Raw genomic sequence first — 19,779 nt, 5'->3', positions numbered from 1 at the left:
GACTAGCTGGGACTACAGACGTCTGCCACCAGACCCAGCTAATTTTTGTATTTTTAGTAGAGATGGGGTTTCACCATGTTGACTAGGCTGGTCTTGAACTCCTGACCTCAAGTGACCTGCCTGTCTCAGCTTACCAAAGTGCTGGGATTACAAGTGTGAGCCACTGCACCTGGCAGCTTTATAATGTTTTAGAGCAACAAGATGCACCCCTCTTCCAGGCTGGCATCTAAACATGCACCCCCTTATTTCCCAGTGGGCTGAAAGGAGAAGATGTGGTCATGTTAGTGCAAACCAACCCTCAGCCTTCAGCCCTGCTCTCCTGAAAGAAGATGAGAACATGCATCTTGGGATGAAAAAAAAAAAAAATAACATTGATAATAATCACACTTTGTAGATTCCACCTTTGTGGTGTTCTTTAAAAAAATGCAACACATGAAAACACAGGAGGCATGTTCCAGGCCATCCAAAGCTTGACCAATCCCAGAAGCATTCCTTACCTGTTTCATCAATGCAAATCCCAAATATACGCAGGATGTTGGGAGATTCAAATTTCTTCATGGCTTTGATCTCATTATTGAAAGTCTGCCTCACTATTCTATAAGGATTAAAGGGAGAAATCAGGATTTCAGAACTGGAAGGTTCCTTACAGAACATTCAGTGTGGTGACCCTCTGTGTATGTGGGGGTGGGGGTATCAGCATCTGGGGTGAGAACTGGTGCCAGGATAAGCTCAGCTACTGAAGATAACATGTGGAACCCCTAGGGTGCCTGTGGCAGCAAAATTAGTCCCTCGGGGTCTGTGAGATATTAATGGGACTTGATAATATCTTTTCAGTAGTTCAAATAGTCTGATAGAATTGTATTTTTATGACCTACAGGGCTTTACTACGCAAACTAAAAAGTCAAGTATTTGTTACTGTTTTTAGGCTGTAACCTGTTGTTTAGCATATACTCTGACAGATTGTGGTGTGTGTCTTTTTTTTTTTTTTTTTTGGAGACAGGGTCTTGCTTTGTTGCCCAGGCTGGAATGCAGTGGTGCGATCTTGGCTCACTGCAGCCTCCACCTCCCAGGTTGAAGCGATTCTCATGCCTCAGCTACCTGAGTAGCTGGAACTACAGGTGCGTGCCACCATGCTCGGCCAATTTTTGTATTTTTTTTCTGTAGAGACATGATTTTACCATGTTGGCCAGGCTGGTGTCAAACTCCTGGCCTCAAGTGATCTGCCCGCCTACGCCTCCCAAAGTGCTGGGATTTCAGGTGTGAGTCACTGTGCCCAGCCTGTGGTGTGTGTCTTTGATGAATAAAAATAATGATATTAGGCCGGGTGTGGTGGCTCACGCCTGTAATCCCAGCACTTTGGGAGGCCGAGGCAGGCAGATCACAAGGTCAGGAGTTCGAGACCATCCTGCCGAACATGGTGAAACCCCGTCTCTACTAAAAATACAAAAAAATTAGCCGGGCGTGGTGGTGGGAGCCTGTAGTCCCGGCTACTCGGGAGGCTGAGGCAGGAGAATGGCGTGAACCTGGGAGGCGGAGCTTGCAGTGAGCCGAGATCACGCCATTGCACTCCAGCCTGGGTGACAGAACGAGACTACGTCTCCACAAAAAAAAAAAAAAGAAAAAAGATATTTATTAAGTGAAATCTTATAACCAAAATTCCTTCCAAAACGTGGGCCTTAAAAAATGTGGGCAGGTAAATTATTAAAGAGGATTACTGGAACCACCAACTCAATCCAATCTGTTCATTCACTCTGAGTCTTAGACTCAAAGGGTAAAGGAGGCTTGTCCAAGGTCTGTCAGAGAATCAGGGCAGGTTCAGAGCCTACAAAAATCAATTGTATTTCTATCTGCTAGCAATTAACAATCAAAAGATTAAATTAAAAATTTTCATTTCCAATAGCATAAAGAGAATAAAATACTTAGGAATAAATTTACAAAAGAAGTGCAAGTCTTGGCCAGGCGCAGTGGCTCACCCTTGTAATCCCAGCACTTTGGGAGGCTGAGGCGGGAAGATCACGAGGTCAGGAGATCGAGACCACAGTGAAACTCCGTCTCTACTAAAAATACAAAAAATTAGCCCGGCGTGGTGGCAGGCGCCTGTAGTCCCAGCTACTCGGAGAGGCTGAGGCAGGAGAATGGCGTGAATCCGGGAGGCGGAGCTTGCAGTGAGCCCAGATTGCGCCACTGCACTCCAGCCTGGGTGACAGAGCGAGACTCCGCCTCAAAAAAAAAAAAAAAAAAAAAAAAGAAGTGCAAGTTGCAAGTCTTACCCTGAAAATTTTGTACCTAAATTGTTGAAAGAATTTTGTTTTGTTTTGTTTGTTTGTTTGTTTTTTGAGATGGAGTCTCACTCTTGTCGCCCAGGCTGAGTGCAATGGCGTGATCTAGGCTCACTGCAACCTCCACCTCCTGGGTTAAGCGATTCTCCTGCCTCAGCCTCCCGAATAGCTGGGATTACAGGCGCCTGCTACCATGCCCGGCTAATTTTTGTGTTTATAGTACAGACGGGGTTTCACCATGTTGGCCGGACTAGTCTCGAACTCCTGACCTCAGGTGATCCTCCTGCCTCAGCCTCCCAAAGTGCTGGGATTATAGGCATGAGTCACTGCACCTGGCAAGAAATTTTAAAAGATCTAAATAAATGGAAAGATGTCCCATGTTCTTGAATAGGAAGAGTTTACATCATTAAGACGGTAACATTTTCCAAATTGACCTACAGGTTCAATGCAATCCTTACCCGATTTGTAGTTGGCTTAAAAAAAAAAAAAAGCCAAAACAAAAACTGAAATTGACAAGATATTCCTAAAATTTGTACGGAAATGAAAGGAATTCAGGATAGCCAAGACAGTCGTGCAAAAGACGAACAAAGCTGGAAGACTCATACTTCTCAATTTCAAAACTTATCACAAGGCTACAGTAATGAAGACAGTATAGTGCTATCATAAGACTAGACAAACAGATCAATGGAATAGAATTGGGTGTCAAGAAATAAACTCATACATATAAAGCCAGTTGATTTTTCACAGTTTTTTTTTTTTTTTTTTTTGGGAACTCGCTCTGTTACCCAGGCTGGAGGGCAGTGGTACAATTTCTGCTCACTGCAAAACCTGCCTTCTGGGTTCAAGCTATTCTACTGCCTCAGCCTCCCAAGTAGCTGGGACTACAGGTGCCTGCCACCACGCCTGGCTATTTTTTTTTTTTTTTTTGGCGGGGGATGGAGTCTTGCTCTGTCGCCCAGGCTGGAGTGCAGTGGCGCGATCTCAGGTCACTGCAAGCTCTGCCTCTCAGGTTCACACCATTCTCCTGCCTCAGCCTCCTGAGTAGCTGGGACTACAGGTGCCTGCCACCACGCCTGGCTAATTTTTTGTATTTTTAGTAGAGACGGGTTTCACCATGTTAGCCAGGATGGTCTCGATCTCCTGACCTGGTGAGCTGCCCGCCCTGGCCTCCCAAAGTGCTAGGATTACAGGCGTGAGCCACTGCGCCCAGCCAACACCTGACTAATTTTTGTATTTTTAGTGGAGATGGGGTTTCGCCATGTTGACTAGGCTGGTCTCGAGCTCCTGACCTCAAGTGATCCGCCTGCCCCGGCCTCCCAAAGTGCTAGGATTACCGATGTGAGCTGCAGTGCCAGGCCAGCACAGTCTTTTAAACAAATGGTCTGGGACATCTGGATATCAACATGCAGAAAAATGAAGTTGAAAGACTACCTTATACAATACACCAAAATTAACTCTAACATCGGAAACCTAAATATAAGAGCCAAAAACTACAAACTCTTAGAAGAAAACACAGGAGGGCCAGGTGCGGTGGCTCAAGCCTGTAATCCCAGCATTTTGGGAGGCCAAGGTGGGTGGATCACTTGAGGTTAGGAATTTCAGACCAGCCTGGCCAACATGGCCCTGTCACCACTAAAAATACAAAAATTAGCTGGGCCTGGTGGCACATGCCTGTAGTTCCAGCTACTCAGGAGGCTGAGGCATGAGAATTGCTTGAACCCAGGAGGTGGAGGTTGCAGTGAGCTGATATCACACCACTGCACTCCAGCCTGGGTGACAGAGTAAGACTCCGTCTCAAACAGAACAAAACAAAAAACCCCCCAAAACCTGTACATGAATGTACGCAGAAACATTATTCATAATAATCAAAAAGTGGAAAAAACACAGGGTCCTTCAACTGATTAATGGATAAATAAGATGTCCATACAACAGACTATCATTCAGCCATAAAAAGGAATGAAGAAATGATACTTGTTGTAATATAGATGAACCTTGAAAATATCATGCTAAGTGAAAGAAGCCAGACTCAACAGGTCACATATTGTATTATTCCATTTACATTAAAGAGTCAGAAAAGGCAAATCTATAGAGACAGAAGGTAGGAGTGCTGCCTGGGACTCAGGATGGTGGTGATGGGGGTGAATGAGGAATGACTGCTAGTGGGTATAGGGTTTCTCTCTTCCTTCCTTCCTTCCTTCCTTCCTTCCTTCCTTCCTTCCTTCCTTCCTTCCTTCCTTCCTTTTTTCTTTTCTTTCTTTTTTTTTTTTGTTGGAGTCTTGCTCTGTCACCCAGGCTGGAGTGCAGTGGCACGATCTCAGCTCACTGCAACCTTGGCCTCCAAGGTTCAAGTGATTCTCCTGCCTCAGCCTCCCAAGTAGCTGGGATTATAGGCTCACGCCACCATGCCCAGCTAATTTTTGTATTTTTTAGTAGAGACGGGGTTTCACCATGTTGGCCAGGCTGGTCTTAAACTCCTGACCTCAGGTGATCTGCCTGCCTTAGCCTCCCAAAGTGCTGGGATTATAGGCGTGAGCCACTGCACCTGGCCTGTAAATATATTTAAAGCCATTAAATTGTACGTTTTAAATAGGTAAATCTTATGGTATGTAAAATATATCTCAATAAAACTGTTAAAAATACAGTCTCAATCAAAATCTTGATGTGTATTTTGGGGAGTGTGATAAAACTTTCTTTGATATTTATTCAGCTAAGTCAACCTGAAAAAGAAGAATCATGAGGAGGAAGTTCTTTACCAGATATCGAAACTTACTGCAAAGTCATATGGAAAAAACAGTAACAGTGTGTTATTGGTACAAAAACAGACAAATTGATCAGTGGGAAAGATTAGAGAGATCAGAGTCAGATCCATGTCTACATAAAAACTTAATATACAATAAATATGGTACCACAAATCAACAGGGAAAAGACAGACCACTTAATAGATGGTATAGAGAAAACTGACTTACTATGTGGCTAAAAATAAAAGTTGACCCTACATAATGTCACATACAAAGGTGGATTCTGGTAGGATTAAAACCTAAATATAAAAAATAAAACTGTAAAGTTAAGAGAAGAAAATATAGAATGCCTTTAAGATCTAGAGGTGGGGCAGGACACCTCTAGAGCACAAATAAAAAGCTTGCAATATCTAAAGTTGACAAGTGCTTGATTTCCACAATATACAAAGATCTACAAACAGACAAGACAAAAGCAGCAACTGTGATGGAGAAAAGGGCAGAGGATATGAACAGGCGATTTATGGAAGAGAAAACCCAAATAGCTAAAACATGTAAATAAGGGCTTGAATTCATTAGTAAAAACAGAAATGCAAGTTCAAATAACTACAGAATATGGATCACTTTATTAACTATAAAGATGAAAGTAATTAGAAAGCTGGATAACACTAAGGGTTGGTGAGGTTGCTTGTGGGAGTGTAGGCATAGACACTTTCTTCTGAAGAGTTGCCTGGTAGTACTTAGTTACTTAATATACACATATCCTATGGCCCATCATTTTCTCTCCTGGTGCTATATCCCTAAGAATTCTCATACAGGTCCCTAAAGGGATACTAAGTATGGCATCTTTTTGGTGGGGAAAAGTTGGAAGTTGACTAGGTTCCATCACTGGAAAAAAAAAATAGACAAAATATATGGCTCACGCCTGTTATCCCAGCACTTTGGAAGGCTGAGGCAGGAGGCACTTGAGTCCAGGAGTTCCAGACAAGCCTGGGTAGCACAGTGGGACCCTGTCTCTACAAAAAATTTAAAAATTAGACAAGAATGGTGGTGCACACCTGCAGTCCCAGCTACTTGGGAGGCTGAGGTGTGAGGACTGCTGGAGCCCAGGAGGTTAAGGCTGCAATGAGCTATGATCTCACCACTGCACTCCAGCCTGGACAACAGAGTGAGACCTTGTCTCAAAAAAAAAAAAAAAAAAAAATTGGCAAAATGAGGATCTTCACCACGGATGGCAGACAGAAATTAAGGAGTCCAGATATGGAACATGTTTCATGATGTTGAGTGAGGAAAAGTGAGGAAAGCAGGCAACAGACATGTAACTCTACCAGTTGTGAACATGAAAAATGTATGCATACATTTCACAAGAACACATACAAACAAAACACACTAGAATTACTGCCTGGGGAGGGGATGAGCAACTGGGAAACAGGGTTGCAAGGGAAAGTTTTTTTTTTTTTTTTTTTAAATATATATGTGAATAAAGGAGAGAAGACCTAGAACTGAGGTAGAAAGATGTATTTAAGTCAAGACTCTGCTCAACAGTGGAGAGCACGTCATTTAACCCTTTACGGCCCAGGCTTCCTCATCTAAAAATGGAGACAATACCCCTCTCCTTGGAGAGTTAGAGTAAGTATTGGTACACACGAGAGAAGCACACAAAAAAACTTACACAACGCTGCCAGCCTGGAGTTCCTTGAATGCTTTTATGGCCACTGGAGCTCTGTGGTATTCTCCTTTATAAAGTGTGCTGACTTTATTTTCCCTTAGCAGAATCCATGGGGATCCTGAAAGCTGCTCTTTCTTGATCTCCTTGATTTGCTCTTGTGGGATCTCCTGCATGCATTTTGGTGGTAAATCTGACCTCACCCCCAAGAGGAAAGAAGACAAAAGAGTCAATGAGCAGAGGAAGGGGTCCTAAGGGAGGTGGCGTATTTGTGATGTGTGAGTGGGAAGCTCTACAACATGAACCAGAGCTGGTGGTGGCTGGGGCTTCTGATGGACTCAGCCCAAGGGAGCAGCTCCAGTGCCTCTGAGTGACCAATAGAGACACAGCTGGACAGTTAACAGAATGTATCATCCACTTCCTTTCCCTCCTCTTCAAATCCCGCCTGTCCCTCCAGCCTTAACCCTCATCCAGATTCATCTCTCTCATCCTGGAAGGATCTCTATTCCTGTTACCCAGAGCTTGGCACTTGAGCATCTGGCATCTGGCCTACTCATTTCAGATCTAGTAGTTAGGGACATAGTTCAAGCTCAGTAACCTTGCTGTTGTGTGTTCACTGTCTGTCTTTCCTCTTTCCTCCTCTACCCCGTGAGCTCCTGGAAGGCAGTGTCCTTCTCTGCATCTTAGTTACCTCTTTGTGTGGCCTCTGGCATAAACCAGATACTCACAGGTTTTGTTGAATGAATGAATGAATGAGTGGGCATTTTAAATTTGATTTGAATTTCTTCTTGGAAATTCAGCAACTGAACTGAAGCTTTGATGCTATTCATAGAGGTTTTTAAGCACTTTGACAGCTGTTAGAAGATATCTTACTGGTCAAGAAGCTCTCTCCAGATGTTATTCCATGGACAGAAGCCTGGGCTAGCCATGAATGGATCCCCAAACCTGTGGGCTGCTTCCAGCCATCCAGCACAGAAAATGGACAAATGTAGGGGTAGGGGGAGGCTGGGGTCCCAGTAAACTGATGACTTCTAGTTTGGGGGCCATCAGAAACAGCAGGGCACATGATAACTTACACTGCCTCAAAGTTTCCTTGATTTCTTTCATGTTGATTTCTAATCATCTCAATGAAGCTTCCATTTTTTCATTATCTGCAAGAAAAAAGGGCAGTGAATTCTCAAAATAGAAATTAAAATCACATGCCAATCAAAACTAAAATGCCAATTAAAACTGTTGAGATATCATTTTTTTACCTATTATATTCACTATGGTAGGGATTACTACTGATCACCAATATTCAGATTTCTACTTCTGAGCACACAGGAGATGCATTAAAGCATGGCTGGGTAACTTGCTTTGGCTAAGAAATGAAGAAAAGAGATGTCCGTCACTTCCCAGAGGGAGCATTTAACTGACTCTGCTTAAGGTTCCAACCTGGCTGCTTTGGAAGTGAGGAAAGTTTGTGTCAACGTGGAAGTGCTATACTATCGAAAGTATCCTGGAAGGAGGGCATTCACCTTGGAGGGTCCCCTGGACTTTGCCTGAATGAGAAATAAACTTGTTTCTTTAGAACACTGAGTTGTTGTTGTTTTTTAAACCACAGCATAATCAAATCAATCCTGATTTATATACTCAGAAACATGTTTGAAAATTTGTAACACACTATTTACAGTGGTCAGCCATCCCTATCTGCCCAGGACTGAGGAATTCTGGGGACATGAAACCCTGACTACTAAAAGTGGGAAGTCTCTCACGGGAAAAGCATAGAGAAGCAGATAACTCATGCATTGTTGGTAGAAGTAATATCTGTGCAACTTCTATAAAAATTTGAAATGCCTACAGTCTTTGACCTAGTGATTTTACCTAGCAATTCCACTTCTGGGAATTTCTCATAAAGATATCTTGAAATAGGCCAGGCATGGTGGCTCATGCCTGTAATCCTAGCACTTTGGGAGGCTGAGTCAGGCAGATCACTTGAGGTCAGGAGTTTGAGACCAGCCTGGCCAAACTGGTCAGTAGAGATAGTGAAACACCGTCTCTACTAAAAATACAAAAATTAGCCAGGTGTGGTGTGGTGGCACATGCCTGTAATCCCAACTACTCAGGTGACTGAGGCACAAGAATCGCTTGAACCCAGGAGGCAGAGGTTGCAGTGAGCCAAGATCGTGCCACTGCACTCCAGCAAGACACTGTCTCAAAAAAAAAAAAAAAGAAAAAAAAAGAAACAAAAAGTTCTGGTGATAGATGGTGGTGTTGTTTTCAGAACCATGTGAATATACTTGATGCCACTGAATTGGCATCTAAAAATGGTTGAAATGGTAAATTTTATGTTATGTATATTTTATCGCAAAAAATGGGAAAAAATGATGGGTGTATATATTGTGTTGTTTTTGAATTTGTGTGCTGCTAGTATGATCATAAAACAAAACAAAACAGTAGGGTAGATGCCAAGTAGGAAAACAAGCTATATAATTCAATGGATGTTTACATGGGAGGATATTTAAGATTATTTAATGAGAAAAGAAGAAATAGAACAACGTGTTTGGAATGATGCTGACTGTGTGACAACAACAATAAAATATATATACTTAAATCTCCAGAAGGGTATTCAAGAAACTGGTAGACTGTGTGATTGTACCTCACATTTTGATAAAGGTTGCACAAGTATCTTACCAACAATGGATGAGATTATCATTTCGTCTATATGGTTTCTATCAGACTTCCCCAGTTTTAGTACTGAAGGTCTCGTCCTCAGAAAGGGAAACAGGGGCCCCTGAGGTCAAGGAGGGAGATTTACTTCTCATGCTGGCCCCCCTCCATCCTTTGTTTTTGGAGACAGGATCTCGCTCTGTCGCCCAGGCTGCAGTGCAGTGGAGAAATCGTAGCTCACTGCAGCCTCCACCTCCCAGGTGCCTGTAATCCCAGCACTTTGGGAGGCTGAGGCAAGAGGATCACTTGAGGCCAGGAGTTCTACACCAGCCTGGGCAACATAGTGAGATTCTCTATCTACAAAAAATAAAATAAAAATTAGCTGGGCATGGTGGCGTGCACACCTATAGTCCCAGCCATTCCGGAGGCTGAGGTGGGAGGATCACTTGAGCCTGAGGCTGCAGTGAGCTATGATTGTGCCACTGTTCTCTAGCCCGTGCAACAGAGACCCTGTCTCAAAAAATGAAACAAAACAAAACAAAACTCCTCCTCAACGCTGGCTTGCCCAAATTTCACCAGCCCCCACCATATATCTGGGGCCAAAGGATGTTAGGAGTTTTTTTTTTTTTTTTTGAGACAGTCTCGCTCTGTCGCCCAAGTTGGAGTGCAGTGGCGCAATCTCGGCTCACTGCAAGCTCCGCCTCCTGGGTTCACACCATTCTCCTGCCTCAGCCTCCCGAGTAGCTGGGACTATAGGCGCCCGCCACCATGCCTGGCTAATGTTTTGTATTTTTAGTAGAGACGGGGTTTCACCGTGTTAGCCAGGATGGTCTCGATCTCATGACCTAGTGATCCGCCGGCCTCGGCCTCCCAAAGTGCTGGGATTACAGGCGAGAGCCACCGCGCCCAGCTAGGAGTTTCGAGCTACAAGTATGTTACAACTGCTCAAACTTCATCATTGCTGCTCCTTTGGTAAATTAAAGTGAGACTAAAATGCGTTCAACTGCACTCCCACTCCCCAACAAAAACCCAACTTGCCACTTCTTAGCATCTGGAAGGCTCGCCTGTCTTCGTCTGCATCCTGCTGATCTTCCTGTGCCCAGGACGCTCCTTGGCTTATGCGTGAAACACGCATGCGTTGCTCAACCTGAAGTAACAGCGAGAGCTCCGTCCAGACATCATTCAGCTTCTCGTTCACATCCTTGAAGAGTATTTTGTCCTGGCTTGCTTTTAGAAACCTGCAGATATTGGATCTACTGCTGAACTTTTCTATCTCCCCAATAGCCTCCTCCAGGGCAGCCTTGAAGCCGTTCGTGGCTGTGGTTAACTTCTCAGAGGGCACACTCCTCTTTCCTTGGTCCTGGAGCATCTCCAGACACTCGACCAGGCCGAGGATGCGGTGGCACAGGCGCCGGCACTGTTTCTTGCAGTATGTCATCTTTTGACACTGTTCGTAGATGACCTGGCCAAGGGTGATAACATGCTTCAAATTTTCCATGCCTGGAAGAAATGAATGGAATTTGGTGAAATCCTCAAATCTCCTGCATATTCACTACTTGGCTAAGAAAGAATCTAAGGGGCCTGTGATTTAAATGCCTGAGGAGGTCTCCCCAGCATTTTCATGCAAGATAGAGATGGTTTGCTGCCCACCAAAATCTGTTCTGCCCTTGCACAATAATAGAGTTGCAGCTGGGACGAGCTGGTCCAGCCGGGACTACATCTCCCAGCCTTCCTTGCAGCGTGATGTGGCCATGTGACTAGTTCTCACCAATGGGGTGTAAGTGCATGTGACCTGCTCTACTTCGGACTGGGGTAGCTTTGCCCCCTCCACACACTCTCCCTTGGCTGGATGGAGGTGCGGGGTGAACCGGCCCTAGGGGTAGTGGAGCCCCAAGAAGGGTCCTGAGTCCCTGGATCATCACTTGGAGGAGAGCTGCCCACAGACCTGGAACGTCTGTCATGGACTGTTAAGTGATCAAGAAATAAACTTGTATTGCATGTAAACCATTATATTTTCAGGTTGATATATTTACATCAGTTTCGTGTATTACAAATATATCCTGCTAAAGCATAGAGGTTTCAGGGGCCAGGCAGGTAATTCAAATGAATGAAGTGAGCTGGGCTAGTCTTTACTGCCACAGATAAATATGTTTCTTTCTGTTTTTCTTAAAACATGTGGACTTTCATTTTTCCTACAAAAAATTGTTCAGTTTCTTCCTACAGTCCTTTAAGAAAAATGCAGCTGGGCGAGGTGGCTCCCACCGATAATCTCAGCACTTTGAGAGGAAGAGGCAGGAGGGTTGCTTGAGGCCAGGAGTTCTAGACCAGTCTGGACAGCAAAGTGAGACCCTTTCTCTACAAAATAATAAAATAAAATAAAATAAAATATAAAATAAAATAAAATAAAATATAAAATAAAATAAAAACAATACAATATTGGCTGGGCGCGGTGACTCATGCCAGTAATCCCAGCACTTTGGAAGGCTGAGGTGGGCGGATCACTTGAGGTCAGGAGTTGGAAACCAGCCTGGCCAACATGGCGAAACCCCATCTCTACTAAAAATACAAAAATTAGTTAGGTGTGGTGGTGCACGCCTGTAATCCCAGCTACTCGGAAGGCTGAGCCAGGAGAATTGCTTGAACCCAGGGGGCAGAGGTTGCACCATCTCAAAAAAATGTAATATATTACATATATATAGTAATACATATATAATATTACATATATATTATATATATGTTAGCCTGGCGTGGTGGCACACACCTATAGTCTCAGCTACCTGGGAAGTTGAGATAGGAGGATTCCTTGAGTCCAGGAGGTTGAGGCTGCAGTGCCAGCTTCCTACTCTTAACCTCTCTCTCTTCTCTGAACATGAGTGAGGAAGCACAGAGTCCTGATCCTAAAGCTTGGAATGAGGCTACCTGAACATGGTAGAATGGAAAGGGAGAAAGAATCTGAGTCTTTGATGACAACATTGAGCCACTGGTTTGAACTGACACTGAAGTGTACCCCATCCCCTAACTGCAGGTTTCATGAACCAATAACCTCCCTGATTGTTTAAGGCAGTTTGAATCATGTTTGCTTTATTTGCGACTAAAGCCAACTGCGTTCAGCAATGAATGATGATAATAATTATGACACTAGATCTCACCTCACCTACTACATCCTAAGTGCTTTGGAACCCCCAGCTCTTCATGGTTATTTTCATTTAACAGATGAAGATACCATCTGGGCACAGTAGTTCATGCCTGTAATCCCAACAGTTTGAGAGGTAGAGGTGGGAGGATTGCTTGAGGCCAGGAGTTCCAGACCATTCTGGGCAACACAGCAAGACCCATCTCTACTAGAAATACAAAAATTAGCTGGGACCTGTAGTCCCAGCTACTCAGGAGTTTGAGGTGGGAGAATCGCTTGAGCCTGGGAGGTCGAGGCTGCAGTGAGCTATGATGACACCACTGCACTCCAGCCAGGGAAACAGAGAGAGACCCTGTCTCGAAAAAACAAACAGATGAAAAGTGAAGATGCTGCGGTTCAGGGAGGTTGCATTCAAATAATCACAAGGCCATGGAACCAGTTTTCAAAGTATTTAAAATAAAGTTAGGGTAGGGTGTGATGACTCAAACCTGTAATCCCAGCACTTTGTGAGGCTGAGGCCAGGGGATCGCATGAGCCTGAGTTTAAGACCAGCCTGGGCAACATGGTGAAACCCTGTCTCTACAAAAAAATACAAAAATTTGCTGAGTGTGGTGGTGCTTGCCTGTAGTCCCAGCTACTCCAGAGCCTGAGGAGGGAGAATTGATTGAGGCTGGGAGGTCGAGGTTGCAGTGAGCCATGATTGTGCCACTGACTCCATTCCAGCCTGGGCAACAGAATGAGACCGTGTCTCAAAAACACCACCACCACCACCACCAATAACAACAACAACAAAAAACAAAGTTAGTTTTTTTTTTTTTTTTTTTTTTTAACAGCTCAGTGAAAGAGGTAGGTTAAGTATTATCACCAGTTTATAGATTAAATAACAGCTTGGAGAAAATAATTGGCCCGGAGCCCAAATACGGCTTTCAAACATGAGTAAGGCACTGGCAGAAGTGAAACTAAATAAATGAGCAATCGATATAGTTGTATTTTTGTTGCCTGAGAGTTACAGTGATTGGGCAAGGGAGGTAACAGTTATTAGGGCACTCCTAAAAAGACTAGTGGATCTCAGACTACCCAGCTATTCCCACATGCTAAGCAGATATCTTCAAGGCCATTTCTTGGGAATTGTGAGGGCAAAAGGTTTTACACTTTCTCTGTTGCACCAGAAACAGAAGCAAATGTCACAATGTTGTTCAAGGAATCTTGCAAATTGTAGCTTCCTAGCTCTAAGCTCCAGTTGTCTTACTCCAGCCTCATCAGAAAGCCATGTGTTGGCACTAACTAATCAGAAAGGAAAATGGGGAAAATATCCCACCCACAGAACTGACAATTTAAAATAATAAATTATACAGTGGTGGCATGGTATGAAGAAAATTGCAGCGGTCGCAGTAGCTCATGCCTGTAATCTCAGCACTTTGGAAGGCTGAGGCAGGTGGATCACCTGAGGTCGGGAGTTTGAGACCAGCCAGGCCAACATGGTGAAATCCCATCTCGACTAAAAATACTAAAATTAGCCGAGCATGGTAGCAGGCGCCTGTAATCCCAGCTACTTGGGAGGCTGAGGCAGGAGAATTGCTTGAACCCGGGAGGTGGAGGTTGCACTGAGCCGAGATCACGCCACTGCGCTCCAATCTGGGCAACAGAGCCAAACTCCGTCTCAAAAACAAACAAACAAAAAAGAAAATTGCACAAAACAAAGCTTGAAGAAAGAAGGAAAGAGAAGAAGTGTTGGCCGGGCGCGGTGGCTCACGCTTGTAATCCCAGCACTTTGGGAGGCCGAGGCGGGCGGATCACGAGGTCAGGAGATCGAGACCACGGTGAAACCCCAGCTCTACTAAAAATACAAAAAATTAGCCGGGCGTGGTGGCGGGCGCCTGTAGTCCCAGCTGCTCGGAGAGGCTGAGGCAGGAGAATGGCATGAACCCGGGAGGCGGAGCTTGCAGTGAGCCGAGATCGCACCACTGCACTCCAGCCTGGGTGACAGAGTGAGACTCCGTCTCAAAAAAAAAAAAAAAAAAAAAGAGAAAGAAGAAGTGTTATATTTCTGGCTGGGAAGACTAAAATAGAACAACCCAGCAATCCTTCCCAAATTTAAATACAATTTAATGCAGTTCCAATAAAACATCTACTGACATATTTTGGCATTAAATCAAAATGATCCTAAAATTCGTTTGAAATGGGAAATTAGTAGGGATAACCAGGATTTTAAAAAAATAAAGAAAAGGGGACTTGCCTGTATGATATTAAAATATATTAAAAACTACAAAATATCAGGAAAAAAGCACCCTACAATAAGTTAAATTGTTTAAGGGCTTATTAAGTATATGATCTATAAGGGAAGAAAGGGAATATAAATACACACTTAGACTGGGCAATTTGAATTTCTAGGAACTTATGATGTAGAAAAGCTTGTGTGTGTAGATAGACGGCTACTGAGATGTTCACTGCAGTCCTATTTATAATATGTAAAACAAACAACTAAGAATATGTTCAGGCCAGCTGCAGTGGCTCACACCTGTAATCCCAGCACTTTGGGAGGGTGGGGTAGGAGGATCACCTGAGCCCAGGAGTTTGAGACCAGCCTGGGTGACAAAGCGAGACCCTGGCTCTACCAAAAAATAACAAAAAAATTTAATTGGGTGTGGTGATGTGCACCTTGTAGTCCCAGCTACTTGGGAGGATCTGGCAGGAGGATCACTTGAGCCTAGGAGTTTGGAGGCTGCAGTGAGCTATGATTGCGCCACTGCACTCCAGCCTGGGCAACAGAGGAAGACTCCATCTCTAAAAATAAATAAATAGAAAAAGGGGATTATGTTCATATGTTACGATGAGAAAACAGGTTACTAATTTTAAAAGTGAAAAATCTTTAAATGGTAATAACAATACAAATTCACCTCTTCCCTCCAAAAATAAAATAAAATAAGTAAAGGTTATCAGGCATTTCCCTCTTCTCTCTCTCTCACTGTCTCTCTCTCTCTCTCTCGCCTTCAGCCTGCAAACCTGAAGGCTTCCTTTTTCTGAGAAGACATCAGGTTAGTTGTTCCCGTGCCCCTGCCCTCCACGACCCCCAATGCTACTAGGCGTCTCGCTTTGGCAGAAGGTAGCGCCAGATCTGAGCAGGCAGCTCCACCATCAGAGACGAGGAAATGAAACCAACTCGGTCCTGAGTTCCAGGAACTCGGACTGGGCCACCCTCACCCCTTGTTCTTCCCATCACCGCCCAGGAATTGGGCTGCAGCCCCTCGGCCCCGCCGCCTCCTGGGAAGACCCCATGCTCACCTTCGCGCCTCAAGAGGGGTGTGCGTCCAATCTGTCCCGTGCACAGTTCCAAAAAGCTCGCTTTTCCGCCTTCTTTCCCACGACCGCCTCCTGCCCAGGGGAGAAGTCTGCAAATGCGAGGCCCGCGGGAGTTCCCCTGCGCCCCCTTCCCTGGTGCCCGCGCCCTGCACTCCGCTGGCGGTACCGGACGCCACACGTGGCTGGCGGCGACAAGGCGCCCGGATCCCTACCTGAGGGAAACCGCTGCCACTGCAGCCGCACTTGAGCAGGGTCCCTCCACGCAGCCACCTGGACGGCTGTTTCTGTCCTGTGCCCTCCGGAGGCCACTGCCTCAGGTCTGTGATGCCTGCAGAGAATGCTGCGACACTTCCCCCTCCGACGTGGCTCCACCTGCCAACCACCAGGCTCACGGTGCCCTGGCTCCCTAGAGCCGCTCGGCCCCTCCCTTCCTTCCTCCTGCTATGCTCCTCCTGTCCTTTGCACACCCTTCCTTCCTTCCCCCAAATCACTCGGTAACTACGCTGTACATGTCAGTGCCAAGCCTTCTTTAGGGGCTGGGGATTCAGAATAGAATAAGGTCCCAGCAACTATTATAACCAGGACACAGTATGAGAAGGACTGGAAGTTTAGAGAAAAACTGAAAGTTGGAGAGGAGCTTCTGGTGTTCGCTTCTCTGTGCTGGATATTATTAGCGGGGTGGGGAGGGTACGAGGGAAGAGACACCAAAGTGGGAAAAAAGTCACTTCCTCTTCTAAGGTCATTGCAGAACATCCCGTTACAGTGTGAGTCAGGTTTTCTTAAGATTAACTACATCTTCAGCTAGAAAATCTAAGTAGTGTTATGCATTTACTCAACAGACTATTTGCCTCTAAAAGAACAGAACTGGGGGCTGGGCATGGTGGCTCATGCCTGTAATCCCAGCACTTTGGGAGGCCGAGGTGGCCGGATCACCTGAGGTCAGGAGTTTGAGACCATCCTGGCCAACATAGGGAAACCCTGTCTCTACCAAAAATACAAAAATTAGCCAGGCGTGGTGGTGCATGCCTGTAATCCCAGCTAATCGGGAGCCTGAGAGGGGAGAATCGCTTGAACCCGGCCTCGGTGATTCATTTCTTCGCCTTGCTATTGTTCTTCCTCTCCTGCACCATCAGTTTTCTTCCTGTCTTAGGTGAAGAGATTCAGGTGAGGCAGGAGAATAGGGTCTGCAGGCAGGGAACATAAAGCTGATTCACGCTGACTTGTTAGAACTAAATAAAATGGAAACATTTCAGCTGTGACAGGAAATATTTTCTTCATTTACATATGGCGTTCACTGAGTAAGTGACTGAGCAACTTTACTCCATCTTCTTCATTTACAGAGGGTGTACGCCAAGTAACCAACGGGAGCCTCTAGAGGATATTTAAACCCCAGAAAATTCTGTAACGGAGTTCTTGAGCCCCTGTGCTCAGGCTGGCTCCCACCCTGTGGAGTGTACCTTTGTTTTCAATACATCTCTGCTTTTGTTGCCTCATTCTTTCCTTGCTTTGTTTGTGCATTTTGCCCAATTCTTTGTTCAAGACACCAAGAACCTGGACACCTTCAACAAGTAACACAGGTGCCTGTGATTTATTGAAGGAAGACTCTCAGGAGAGTGGTGGGTAGGATAGGGCAGAGGAAGAAAAAGTGAAACAAGGATGTAGTGAGTGGAGGCTCCAAGGGGAGGTCTGGAACATGAAGCTCTGGAACAAGAGGCAGCCTCCTTTCTGCCCAGGACAATTCTTCTGGACGAGGGGGAAGCTGTGTGAATCTTTAGCTGTCAACATTCATAGCAGCTGCATGATGGGTATACTGATGTGCTATAAACAAAATAATACAATGTATATAATCTTTTGGAAGTTTTTTCTTTTCTTTTTTTTTACTGTCCCACCATCAATGTACAAGACATTCAGTTTCTCTGCATCCTCAGCAGCATTTTGTTTTGTCCCTGTCTGAATTTTTAGCTATTCTAACAGGTGAATAGTGAATATCATCATGGTTTTTTGTTTTGTTTTGTTTTGAGATGGAGTCTTACTCTGTTGCCCAGGCTGGAGTGCAGTGGCACCATCTCAGCTCACTGCAGCCTCCACCTCCTGTGTTCAAGTGATTCTCCAGCCTCAGCCTCCCAAGTAGCTGGGACTACAGGCGTGCACCACCACACCTGTCTATTTTTTGTATTTTTAGTAGAGACAGTGTTTCGCCATGTTGGCCAGACTGGTCTCGAACTCCTGACCTCAGGTGATCCACCCACATTGGCCTCCCAAAGTGCTGGGATTATAGGCGTGAGCCACCGCGCCTGGGCTCATCATGGTTTTAATTGACATTTCCTTAGTGCCTGGTGATGAAGGACATGTTTTCATGTGCTTGTTTGCCATCTGTATAGCCTCATTGGTGAAATGTCTGTCCATGTCTTTTGCCCATTTTTAGTTGAATTCTTTTTTAAAAACTTGAGTTTTGAGAGTTTAAATATTCTAGATATTCGTCCTTTGCCAGATATGTGGTGTTCAAATGGTGGTGGAGTAACTGGACAAAAAAATGAACTTCATCTAAACCTCAAGTTCTATGCAAAAATTGCCTGAATGGATCAGAGATTTAAATGTAAAATGTAAAACAAGAAACTTTTTAAAAGAAAGCAGAGAGAACTGTGCAGAATGAAAGGACATTTCCTGTTGAGAAAACGTAAATGTTTGAAAAAAGTTGAAATGAGCCTTTAAAAATTTTTTTATTTTTAGTAGAGACGGGGGTCTCCTGTGTTGCCCAGGCTGATCTTGAACTTCTGAACTCCAGCAATCCTCATGTCTTGGCCTCCCAAAATGTTGGGATTACAAGCATGAGCCACCTTGCCTGGCCAAATGAGTCTATTTAATAAGAATGGCTATTCATACTAAAAATTGTACAATATTAAAAATAATTCCCAGTTTCTTTGGCTTTATCTTGGAGTTGCCACTTGAAAAAAAAATCACAAAAATTAAAAAAAACCTCGTAGAAGAACGTGTAGAAGAAAATCTTCAGAACCTAAGGCTAGGCGAAGAATTCTTAGGCATGACATCAAAGCCATTATTGTTCCTTCTTTTCTTTTTCTTTTCTTTTTTTTTTTTTTTGAGACGGAGTCTCCCTCTGTTGCCAGGCTGTAGTGCAGTGGTGTGATCTCAGCTTACTGCAATCCCCACCTCCATGGCTCAAACAATTCTCCTGCCTCAGCCTTCCAACAAGCTGGGACTACAGGCACGTGCCACCACGCTTGGCTAGTTTTTTTTGTATTTTTAGTAGAGACGGGGTTTTAGCATGTTGGCCAGGCTGGTCTCGAACTCCTGACCTCAAGTGATCCACCTGCCTTGGCCTCCCAAAGTGCTGGGATCACAGGCGTGAGCCACTGCGCCCGGCCCCAAAGCCATTATTCTTAAAATTAAAAAATGATAAATCAGACTTGATCAAAATTTGAAACTTGCTCTGCAAAGACCCTTTTAAGGGGATGAAAAGACAAATTACAGATTGGGAGAAAATATTTGCACATCGCATATCAAATAGTATGTTTCTAAATAATTCATGAGTCAAAGAGGAAATTTTCTCAAGAGAAATGAAGATATATTTTGCTCAATAAATTTAGAGATCAAAATCATACAAAGTATCTTCTTTGACCACAACAGACTAAAACTATAAATAAATAACAGAAAGAGAACTGGAATATTCAAAAATACGCAGAAATTAAACAACATACACTTAAACAACTAGCGGGACAAAGAAGAAATCACAAGGGAAATTAGAAAATACTTAGAGACGGGAACCAAGGTAGCCAAATAGGAACAGCTCCGGTCTACAGCTCCCAGCATGAGTGACACAGAAGATGGGTGATTTCTGCATTTCCATTTGAGGTACTGGGTTCATCTCACTAGGGAGTGCCAAACAGTGGGTGCAGGACAGTCGGTGCAGCGCACGGTGTGCGAGCTGAAGCAGGGCGAGGCATTGCCTCACTCAGGAAGCGCAAGGGGTCAGGGAGTTCCCTTTCCTAGTCAAAGAAA

The 19,779-nt window shown here is 44.5% G+C and overlaps 1 protein-coding gene across 1 annotated transcript in view; it reads right to left on the bottom strand.

Annotated features, from left to right (window-relative positions):
* MLKL (mixed lineage kinase domain like pseudokinase) overlaps window positions 1–16,323 on the bottom strand; it is a 29,460-nt gene extending 13,137 nt beyond the window's left edge. Inside the window, 6 exon segments of the mRNA XM_055297945.2 lie at window positions 498–595; window positions 6,687–6,873; window positions 7,757–7,831; window positions 10,368–10,829; window positions 15,745–15,834; window positions 15,975–16,323. Of these exon segments, the coding sequence (XP_055153920.1) occupies window positions 498–595; window positions 6,687–6,873; window positions 7,757–7,831; window positions 10,368–10,827 (820 nt within the window). The 5' untranslated portion in view covers window positions 10,828–10,829; window positions 15,745–15,834; window positions 15,975–16,323.
* Between the last annotated feature and the right edge of the window lie 3,456 nt (window positions 16,324–19,779).

The sequence above is a fragment of the Symphalangus syndactylus genome, chromosome 11 (assembly GCF_028878055.3).
Source record: "Symphalangus syndactylus isolate Jambi chromosome 11, NHGRI_mSymSyn1-v2.1_pri, whole genome shotgun sequence".
Classification (NCBI taxonomy): domain Eukaryota; kingdom Metazoa; phylum Chordata; class Mammalia; order Primates; family Hylobatidae; genus Symphalangus; species Symphalangus syndactylus.
Note: the sequence above shows the minus strand (reverse complement) of the source record. Positions and strands in the feature narration are given on the sequence as shown.